The sequence below is a fragment of the Anomaloglossus baeobatrachus genome, chromosome 12 (assembly GCF_048569485.1).
Source record: "Anomaloglossus baeobatrachus isolate aAnoBae1 chromosome 12, aAnoBae1.hap1, whole genome shotgun sequence".
Taxonomy (NCBI): domain Eukaryota; kingdom Metazoa; phylum Chordata; class Amphibia; order Anura; family Aromobatidae; genus Anomaloglossus; species Anomaloglossus baeobatrachus.
The window spans coordinates 51,272,489-51,284,134 of NC_134364.1; the positions used below are offsets into that span (position 1 = coordinate 51,272,489).

Consider the following 11,646-nt stretch of genomic DNA (forward strand, 5'->3'; position numbering starts at 1 on the left):
CGCCATGCTGCGCACTCCCAAATGTGCTCCATCCACCATGCTGCGCACTCCCAAACGTGCTCCATCCGCCATACTCCACACTCACCATCGTGCTCCATGCCCCATGCAGCGCACTCCCCATCGTGCTCTATCCCCTATGCTGCGCACCCCCCATCGTGCTCCATCATCCATGCTGCGCACTCCCAAACGTGCTCCATCCGCCATGCCGCGCACTCCCAAACGTGCTCCATCCGCCATGCTGCGCACTCCCAAACGTGCTCCATCCGCCATGCTGGGCACTCTCCATCGTGCTCCATCCCCCATGCAGTGCACTCCCTATCGTGCTCCATCCCCTATGCTGCGCACCTCCCATCGTGCTCCATCTCCCATGCTGCGCACTCTCAAACGTGCTCAATCCGCCATGCTGCGCACTCCCAAACGTGGTCCATCCGCTATGCTGCGCACTCCCAAACATGCTCCATCCGCCATACTCCGCACTCGCCATCGTGCTGCATCCGCCATGCTGCGCACTCCCAAACGTGCTCCATCCGCCATGCTGCGCACTCCCAAACGTGCTCCATCCGCTATGCTGCGCACTCCCAAACGTACTCCATCCGCCATGCTGCGCACTCCCAAACGTGCTCCATCCGCCATGCTGCGCATTACCAAACGTGCTCCATCCGCCATGCTGCGCCAGCATCAGCCTCTCTACCCGCATCATCAGCCTCTCTGCCCGCAGCATCAGCCTCTCTCCTCCCAGCATCAGCGTCTCTGTCCCTAGCATCAGGCTCTCTCCTTCCAGCCTCCCTCAGCATCAGCCTCCCTTTCCCAGCCTTCCCAAGGATCAGCCTCTCTCCTCCCAGCCTCCTTCCTCCCAGCCTCCGCCTCCCAGCCTCCCTCAGCATCAGCCTTCCTCTCCCAGTCTCCCCCAGCATCAGCTTCCCCAAGCATCAGCCTCTACCAGCATCAGCCTCTGTTCTTCCAGCCTCCTCCAGCATCAGCTTCCCTAAGCATCAGCCTCCCTCGTCCCAGCTTCCCTCAGCATCAGCCTCTCTCCTTCCAGCCTCCCTCAGCATCAGCCTCCTCTCCCCAGCCTTCCCTAGGATCAGCCTCTCTCCTCCCAGCCTCCTTCTTCCCAGCCTTCCCATCCCAGCCTCCTTCAGCATCAGCATTTCCCTCTTCCCCATGATCAGCCTCTCTGCTCCCAGCCTCCTCCAGCACGCCCTGCTCCTCTGCCGAACTCACACACCCGATCGCATGCACTCACACACACACCCGATCGCATCCACTCACACACACACCCGATCGCATCCACTCACACACACACCCGATCGCATCCACTCACACACACACCCGATCGCATCCACTCACACACACCCGATCGCATCCACTCACACACACCCGATCGCATCCACTCACACACACCCGATCGCATCCACTCACACACACCCGATCGCATCCACTCACACACACCCGATCGCATCCACTCACACACACAGACACTGACGATATCGCACTTACGCGCTCATACTCACAACATCCGGGGATATCACATGCTTCTGGCCATGTGATCCTCCGTCAGGTCCTGGAAGATCACAACAGCACATTTTCGCCGCCGAGAAGCAAGCGATATCCCAGGATGTCGTGAGTATGTGGATGCGATGTGAGGTGTGTGTGAGGTGTGTATGAGAGTGAGTGTGAGTGTGATCTGATGTGTGTGTATGTTTGTGTGTGTGCGTGTGGACCTTCCGGCGCAGCAGGACCTTGATGGGCTTGTAACCATGCGAGCATGGTTACCAACGTATCCACACCACTCCCACCACTGCCGTGGGAGCGGGGGCCGGGGGAGGGGGAGGGAGTACAGTACTCACCTCCGTGACAGCGCTTGTAACCATGCGAGTATCCACACCACCCCTTTGGGAGCGGGGGCCGGGGGGGGGGGGGGGGGGTTGGGGGGGGATAGGGAGTACCGTACTCACCTCCGTGACAGCCGTGTCAGTTAGAGAAATGCGCGGGGGGAGGGAGGGGGTGGGGCCAGAGCTAACGTGCATTGCGTGAGGGGGGCGGGGCGTGGCGTGGCTGAATTGCCAATGCCTGCAGGGTGCCGGGGCGAGAGGCCAATCTGTGGGGGGGGCGGAGCTTGGGCGAGCGGCTGGCCAATCCGTGTGGGGGCGCAGCCTGGGCGAGCGGCCAATCCGTGTGGGGGGGCGGGGCCATGGCGAGCCCAGCGGCCAATCAGCTTTGTGTCACCGTAAGGACACAATTTTGGAGCATGACAGACAGACAGACAGATAGACAGACAGACAGACAGAATAAGGCAATTATATATATAGATTTGGGCTATTGCTATATGTTTATGCGGACCAGTGACCTTTTTGAAGTACTATATGAATACCTGGAGAGATTTATCTTGATCTCCACCCACCCCTCCCCCAATCCGTGGGAGTCACAGTTGTATCTCTCTACGGCTACTTTCACACATCAGTTTTTTTCCATCAGGTACAATCCGGAAAAAAACGGGTTAGACGGATCCGGTACCGCATCCGTTTTATCCCCATAGATTTGCATTGTTACCGGATTGTGCCTGATGGCTTTGCGTTGCATCCGTTTTTTTCCGGCGCGATACGGTGTGTTTTACAATGAAAGCCTATGGACACCGGATCCGGCACAATGCGGTAAAAAATGGATGCGGCTGCCGGATCCGTTTTTGTTAACAGCGCATGCACCAAATTAATTAAAAAAACTGATCCATCAAAAAAACGGACAAACCGGATGCAAAAAGGATCCAACGAATCCGGTTTTTTACGCATCCGGCATAACGGATCCGTTAAAAACCGGATCCGGTGGATACGGTTTTACATTTTTTTGCCGCATCCTTTGGATCAGGAAAAAAAAGGATTGTGCCTGAATGCAGAAAACTGATGTGTGAAAGTAGCCTACCCTGCTGTGCCTTTGTTGTTTGTTTATGTGTTTTTTATTCTTTTCAAAATAAATAAAGTATTTTTAAACAAGTTTGGCGTAGAATAAAAATCAGCATTATTGTTATTAATATAATTTTGCAGCTACACGGAGCATAGTCAGCAATAGGCAGGATCTGACCTAATGAAATCTGTAGTAGAGGGTTGTGGGCATGCTCTGTGATCTGTGCAGAGGTCATTGTGCAGGGAGAGGGAAGAGGTGACCTGTAACCATCACCTAGTGTAAATAGTGGCCAGGAAGATGTCAATTTCTTTTTCAGTGATCCTTATAATATTGATATCAAGCTAACCCCATTCAAATACTGTCTCATCTATAACAGCCGGTCTTAGGAAGTTGGGTAAAACAAAAACATTTGTTAACTGCCACAAAGTTTTTTCAACAACTCTTGTCTCTCCCTTCGTCTTGGAAGTAGAACTGCTGATGGCTTCTTTAATGGGATTATCTAGTTTAGAAAAATAAAAAAACATCTTTTTTTTTTCCTCAATTCACTTAAAGCACTACTCCAGGGTTTGGTTTTTTTTAGTCTGGCAATTATAATTTCCTGAAGCTAAAACAAACATTACAGGTAAACAAATGTGTGATAAGAAACTCATCTTGAAATCTCTGTGTTAACCTCTGCAGGTATGCTGTTTTCAGATTACACCTCAAAAACCTGCTGACGTATTGCCTTTAAAACACAACTCCATCGTTTGGGGTTTTTCAGCGCAGGAGTGGTGCTTTAAATGTAAGTCCCCTGTCTCATACTCAAATTCAGCATCATCATCTTCTATCACAGTCACTCCGGTCGGTCTCCTGCTCAAGTGTTTCAAGTGTGAGCGCTCCATAGGTCACAACTCAATACAAGTCTATGGGAGCCTCATCCTGGCCTCTTTCTGGCTCTCATAGAGTTGCATTGAGTGCATGTGATGTAACTTCTGACTTTTGATCAGTCTAAGGTTGCATCTACAAGATAGTGCCATGGGACCAGAACAGCGCCCAAAAAGGATGAAGCTGCAGGAGGGTACGTATAAGACCAGGGTCAGGTGACTTAGATTTAAAAAAAAAAAGATTAAAAAAAAGCTGGATTTGTGACTTAAAGTGAATCTGTCAGCAAGTGTTCTATGTAATCTGAAGACAGCAGGCTGTAGGGGTTATTGCATATGTTTCAACAATGCATCTCTTATCACAAAGTGTGCTATTGTTTACCTGCAATGTTTGTTTTATCTTCAGGAGATTATAATTGCGGGACTAGGTCAGCTAGAGTTCATCTAACCCTACACGCCCCCAGCTGTGTTTAGCAGCTCACTGTCTATAGACATTGTAAATACAGAGCCTGGTGTGGGTGGGGGCAGGTTTCTTGGCTCTGTTGCATGCTAAACCTAAAAACTCTGTTTGCATCAGAACCACTGCAGCCAGTAATCTAAGTGATATATCGCTGGATTCAGGATCTCTTTCGTTACATTATGCTGCTCTCAGATGAGGTAGCAAAAACCTGCTGACAGATTCCCTTTAAATGAGCCTGACCTGCAAAATAACTTATGGACATGTAGTTCAGTATTTATAGGATTGTTGATACGGGGGGGGATTGTATCAAGATTTCAATAACTTGGTTACACTTGTAATAATTATGTTTTTGTTGTTTTTAGGCGCATGTTGGAAAGACGCCAGCCTGGAGCAGCTGACACGAGATCTTAGTAATGTGCACAATAGCAATAAAATCTCGGCTCTTGTAACCATCGCTTCTTTTTCTGTTGCTGCCCCCCAACATATTGGTGAGTAGCACAGGTATGCAATTTTTAGGGTGCTGACCTCCGTGGCAAGGTAGGGTCAGCTCTTAGGGTCACCTGAGGGCACTTTAGTTTTGAATACCTTATATATTTAACTTTGTCGCCTTTTTTTATGAAGTTTTTTTTTTTCACTTACACACCCACCTATTGTGTTTTTAATGTATATTTAATAAAATTGTATGTTTTAGGAATTTTTTTGCTTGTTAACTTTTTTTGCTTTTTTGCTTGCATTGGATTCCTCCTGTATTGTTATTTGTTAACCAGTTGTAGAGGTTTTGACCGCGACTGTGCCCGTGCGGCAGGGAGCAACGCCGATGCCAGTACCTATTTTAGCTGGATGTGTATCCTCAGACACACATTCGGCTGAAACGTATTGCTGAAATGTATTGAGGTGTAGAGATCCAGCGGGTCCCTGCACCGCAATACATGCTGCTGGCTAATTAGAAATCATCACGTGACGTCAGCGTGTTGGTCGAAGGCGCTGCATAGCAGTGACGTCCTGATTCGCCCAAGGCTCGCACACAATGTCAACTGCTGGCCTCTGCTTTTATGCATTGGAGAACAGCAGCGGAACAGGGGACAGATATACCAGAAAGGGGCAGAGGATGGGAGACATATAGATACTCCAGAAAGGGGCAGAGGATGGGGGACATATATGCCAGAAAGGAGTCCAGCATGGGGATATATATACCAGAAAAGGGCAGAGGATGGGGACATATATACCAGAAAGAGCTCCAGGATGTGGGATATATACCAGAAAGGGGCAGAGATTGGGGGACATATATACCAGAAAGGGGCAGAGGATGGGGGAGAGGATGGGGGACATACAGTGCCTACAAGTAGTATTCAACCCCCTGCAGATTTAGCAGGTTTATACATTCGGAATTAACTTGGCATTGTGACATTTGGACTGTAGATCAGCCTGGAAGTGTGAAATGGAGCAAAAAAGAATGTTATTTTTTTTTTTTAAATTGTGAAAAGTTTATTCAGAGGGTCATTTATTATTCAACCCCTCAAACCACCAGAATTCTGTTTGGTTCCCCTAAAGTATTAAGAAGTATTTCAGGCACAAAGAACAATGAGCTTCACATGTTTGGATTAATTATCTCTTTTTCCAGCCTTTTCTGACTAATTAAGACCCTCCCCAAACTTGTGAACAGCACTCATACTTGGTCAACATGGGAAAGACAAAGGAGCATTCCAAGGCCATCAGAGACAAGATCGTGGAGGGTCACAAGGCTGGCAAGGGGTACAAAACCCTTTCCAAGGAGTTGGGCCTACCTGTCTCCACTGTTGGGAGCATCATCCGGAAGTGGAAGGCTTATGGAACTACTGTTAGCCTTCCACGGCCTGGACAGCCTTTGAAAGTTTCCACCCGTGCCGAGGCTAGGCTTGTCCGAAGAGTCAAGGCTAACCCAAGGACAACAAGGAAGGAGCTCCGGGAAGATATCATGGCAGTGGGGACATTGGTTTCAGTCAATACCATAAGTAACGTACTCCACCGCAATGGTCTCCGTTCCAGATGAGCCCGTAAGGTACCTTTACTTTCAAAGCGTCATGTCAAGGCTCGTCTGCAGTTTGCTCATGATCACTTGGAGGACTCTGAGACAGACTGGTTCAAGGTTCTCTGGTCTGATGAGACCAAGATCGAGATCTTTGGTGCCAACCACACACGTGACGTTTGGAGACTGGATGGCACTGCACACGACCCCAAGAATACCATCCCTACAGTCAAGCATGGTGGTGGCAGCATCATGCTGTGGGGCTGTTTCTCAGCCAAGGGGCCTGGCCATCTGGTCTGCATCCATGGGAAGATGTATAGCACGGCCTACCTGGAGATTTTGGCCAAGAACCTGCGCTCCTCCATCAAGGATCTTAAGATGGGTCGTCATTTCATCTTCCAACAAGACAACGACCCAAAGCACACAGCCAAGAAAACCAAGGCCTGGTTCAAGAGGGAAAAAATCAAGGTGTTGCAGTGGCCTAGTCAGTCCCCTGACCTTAACCCAATTGAAAACTTGTGGAAGGAGCTCAAGATTAAAGTCCACATGAGACACCCAAAGAACCTAGATAACTTGGAGAAGATCTGCATGGAGGAGTGGGCCAAGATAACTCCAGAGACCTGTGCCGGCCTGATCAGGTCTTATAAAAGACGATTATTGGCTGTAATTGCAAACAAGGGTTATTCCACAAAATATTAAACCTAGGGGTTGAATAATAATTGACCCACACTTTTATGTTGAAAATTTATTAAAATTTAACTGAGCAACATAACTTGTTGGTTTGTAAGATTTATGCATCTGTTAATAAATCCTGCTCTTGTTTGAAGTTTGCAGGCTCTAACTTATTTGCATCTTATCAAACCTGCTAAATCTGCAGGGGGTTGAATACTACTTGTAGGCACTGTATATACCAGAAAGGGGCAAAGGATGGGAGACATATATACCAGAAAGGAGTCCAGCATGGGGATATATACAGTCAGGGCCAGAAATATTTGGACAGTGACACAAGTTTTGTTATTTTAGCTGTTTACAAAAACATGTTCAGAAATACAATTATATATATAATATGGGCTGAAAGTGCACACTCCCAGCTGCAATATGAGAGTTTTCACATCCAAATCGGAGAAAGGGTTTAGGAATCATAGCTCTGTAATGCATAGCCTCCTCTTTTTCAAGGGACCAAAAGTAATTGGACAAGGGACTCTAAGGGCTGCAATTAACTCTGAAGGCGTCTCCCTCGTTAACCTGTAATCAATGAAGTAGTTAAAAGGTTTGGGGTTGATTACAGGATGTGTGGTTTTGCATTTGGAAGCTGTTGCTGTGACCAGACAACATGCGGTCTAAGGAACTCTCAATTGAGGTGAAGCAGAACATCCTGAGGCTGAAAAAAAAGAAAAAATCCATCAGAGAGATAGCAGACATGCTTGGAGTAGCAAAACCAACAGTCGGGTACATTCTGAGAAAAAAGGAATTGACTGGTGAGCTTGGGAACTCAAAAAGGCCTGGGCGTCCACGGATGACAACAGTGGTGGATGATCGCCGCATACTTTCTTTGGTGAAGAAGAACCCATTCACAACATCAACTGAAGTCCAGAACACTCTCAGTGAAGTAGGTGTATCTGTCTCTAAGTCAACAGTAAAGAGAAGACTCCATGAAAGTAAATACAAAGGGTTCACATCTAGATGCAAACCATTCATCAATTCCAAAAATAGACAGGCCAGAGTTAAATTTGCTGAAAAACACCTCATGAAGCCAGCTCAGTTCTGGAAAAGTATTCTATGGACAGATGAGACAAAGATCAACCTGTACCAGAATGATGGGAAGAAAAAAGTTTGGAGAAGAAAGGGAACGGCACATGATCCAAGGCACACCACATCCTCTGTAAAACATGGTGGAGGCAACGTGATGGCATGGGCATGCATGGCTTTCAATGGCACTGGGTCACTTGTGTTTATTGATGACATAACAGCAGACAAGAGTAGCCGGATGAATTCTGAAGTGTACCGGGATATACTTTCAGCCCAGATTCAGCCAAATGCCGCAAAGTTGATCGGACGGCGCTTCATAGTACAGATGGACAATGACCCCAAGCATACAGCCAAAGCTACCCAGGAGTTCATGAGTGCAAAAAAGTGGAACATTCTGCAATGGCCAAGTCAATCACCAGATCTTAACCCAATTGAGCATGCATTTCACTTGCTCAAATCCAGACTTAAGACGGAAAGACCCACAAACAAGCAAGACCTGAAGGCTGCGGCTGTAAAGGCCTGGCAAAGCATTAAGAAGGAGGAAACCCAGCGTTTGGTGATGTCCATGGGTTCCAGACTTAAGGCAGTGATTGCCTCCAAAGGATTCGCAACAAAATATTGAAAATAAAAATATTTTGTTTGGGTTTGGTTTATTTGTCCAATTACTTTTGACCTCCTAAAATGTGGAGTGTTTGTAAAGAAATGTGTACAATTCCTACAATTTCTATCAGATATTTTTGTTCAAACCTTCAAATTAAACGTTACAATCTGCACTTGAATTCTGTTGTAGAGGTTTCATTTCAAATCCAATGTGGTGGCATGCAGAGCCCAACTCGCCAAAATTGTGTCACTGTCCAAATATTTCTGGACCTAACTGTATATCAGAAAAGGGCAGAGGATGGGGGACCTATATACTAAAAAGGGGTCCAGGATGGGGGATATATATAAGAAAGGGGCAGAGGATGGGGGACATATATACCAGAAAGGGGCAGAGGATGGGAGACATATATATATATACTCCAGAAAGGGGCAGAGGATGGGGGACATACAGTATATACCCTTTCTGGGCAGAGGCTGAGGGACATTTATACCAGAAAGGGGCAGAGGATGGGGGGGCATATATACCAAAAAGAAGCAGAGGATGGGGAATATATATACCAGAAGGGGTCCCAGGATGGGGGACATGTATACTTGGAAAGGACACAGGATGGAAGAAATTAGTACAGGATGGGGGACATTCCTTAAAATGTTGGGGGCATCCATCTGACCAACATGAGAAGGGTCAAGTCCAAATTTTGCAGCAGGGCCCATCAGACTCTAGTTACACCACTCACCCGACCCGAGCATCCAGCACCTGGAGCACCCCCCCCCCCACCAGGCTGCACTCATCCATACATAGATGTTTTGTTGGCCAATAGCCATCTAGTCTGTATGGCCATGGGATTCTAGTGACATGCCATAACTTTATGGCTTGGGATTAGCCCTTATATTTCCCTTACTGACCTGTCATTGGCTTGTTTTTTCAGACTTTCCTGCAGAAATACAACGTCTAGTCTCCAATGCCTTGGGAGAGGAGGATGGTCTTGTAAGGATGGCGGCTGCCCTGTGCCAGTATCTTATCCGGGAAGTAAGCGAGGAAGCCAGGAAGATCATGCTGACGTCTCTGGAAAGCGGTATTATGTATTTTGTTTCTCATAATCCTATATATGAAGACATATATAAACCCTGTATAATCCCTTTATGAATGCGGTGCAAATGTGTTCATTCTGCGGTGCCCCAGGTGGTGGTTTCTGGGCACACATACGACCTCTATGGGAATAACACCCATTGTGCAGCCCCATGGTAGTGCCATCAGTAATGATTGCATCACACATTGTTTGCATTTTCATACATTGCCCTAATGTCTTCATTAGTTATCCACTTTGCGTCCACCAGATATTCAGCTCTCAGACATCTCTGTGTGCAGGGACGGATGCAGATAGCTGGGCTGCGGCTCAGTGTCTTGCTTTGGAAGGCAATCACAGTTATCTGGTAATAAGGAGGATCCTGGAGGAGATGTTTGCAACAACCAAGAAAGAAAAAGAAGAGCAGGCGCTTTTCATGCTGCGTGAGCTCAGTGACCACACAGTAAGTAATGACAATAAGATATTACAAGGAATCTGTCTGCAGGTTTTTGCTATGTAAGCTGAAGCCAGCATGCTGCAAGGGTTAAGACAGATAATTCAGGGCTGCCTGTTTTGTTACAGTCTATCTGTCGTTTATTTGTTATGATTTTTTAAGCAGCAGGATCCTTATCATTGCTCGGACTACAATAACACGCATACTACAGTCCGGCACGTCCCATCCTCTGATTGGCAGCTCACTGTTAATGTACAATCTCTATAGAGAGCCTGGTGTGGGTGGGGACAGCTCTCTCAGCTCTGCTACATGGCTAACTCTAACAATTCAGATTGTGTCAGAACGGCTGCAGCCAGTAATCTAAGTGATACATCATTGGATTCAGGATCTCTTTGCCTACATCATGTTAGGTACCAAAACTCATGTTAGGTACCAAAACCTGCTGACAGATTCCCTTTAAGAAGAAAGAATTGCAATGTATCTACAACCCATCATGTCTTCTCCTTGACCAATGATAGCTGCACCCAGTAATATAAGTGATACATCATTGGATTCAGGGCCTCTTTGCCTACAACATGCTGCTCTCAGATGAGGTGGCAAAAACCTGCTGACATATTCCCTTTAAGAAGAAAGAATTGCAATGTATTTATAACCCATCATGTATTCTCCTTGACCAATGGCCAATAACGGCTGCACCCAGTAATATAAGTCATACATCATTGGATTCAGGATCTCTGCCTATGTTATGCTGCTTTCAGATGAGGTGGCAAAAACCTGCTGACAGATTCCCTTTAAGTGCTTTATGTAAAAAATTCCCCTTTCTGGACAATCACTTTTTTACTAACAGAATCCCCTATTAATTGGGGTTTTTACATGGTTATTACCAGTAATCTGGGCTGCCAGGGAAAAACTTTAAATTCTCTTGAAGTCCCACCACAGTAGAATTAAAAAATGACATGTTGCCTGTTAAAGGGACTCTGTCAGCAGATTTTTGCTATGGAATCTAAGAGCAGCATGATGTAGGAGCAGAGAGCCTGATTCTAATGATGTCACTTTCTGGGCTGCTTGGTGCAGTTTTGATAGAATCCCTGTTTTGTCTGCTGTAGATGTTGCAGAGCTAAGACTTCTGAGCTGTGTATAATCCCGCCCACATCTCTGATTAGCAGCTTTCTGTGTACATTGAGCAAGCTGCCAATCAGTGGTGGAGGCCGAGTGACTGGCCTGCATGTGAAACCTAGTTCTATCCTGATAACCTCCTACTGATAAAACACTGATTGTATATAAGCTATGGCACACAGCCTGATGCATAAATGAAATCAGGATCTCAATGCGTATCTTATGCTGATTTCTGATTAAATAGCAAAAACCTCCTGACAGATTCAGTAATGTTAATATGTAATTGTTGGGCTGTGAGCTCTTTCCTATAAAGCATGCTATTTTCAGAAAAGCCAGTTTCCCTTATTAGGCCCCCTTCACACGTCCGTGAAAATCATGCACGTGTTTCACAGATGTGTCAAAGGTGCGTTTTCCCCTCCGTGTGCTGTGTTTATGGC

The 11,646-nt window shown here is 46.7% G+C and overlaps 2 protein-coding genes across 2 annotated transcripts in view; one reads left to right on the plus strand and one right to left on the minus strand.

Annotated features, from left to right (window-relative positions):
* Window positions 1–11,646, minus strand: part of LOC142257722 (synaptosomal-associated protein 23-like) — a 285,299-nt gene that overhangs the window by 124,568 nt on the left and 149,085 nt on the right. The window lies entirely within an intron of this gene.
* HEATR4 (HEAT repeat containing 4) overlaps window positions 1–11,646 on the plus strand; it is a 44,579-nt gene that overhangs the window by 7,957 nt on the left and 24,976 nt on the right. The window contains exons 5-7 of the mRNA XM_075330320.1: window positions 4,584–4,709; window positions 9,502–9,648; window positions 9,942–10,102. Of these exons, the coding sequence (XP_075186435.1) occupies window positions 4,584–4,709; window positions 9,502–9,648; window positions 9,942–10,102 (434 nt within the window). The remainder of the gene's footprint in view (window positions 1–4,583; window positions 4,710–9,501; window positions 9,649–9,941; window positions 10,103–11,646) is intronic.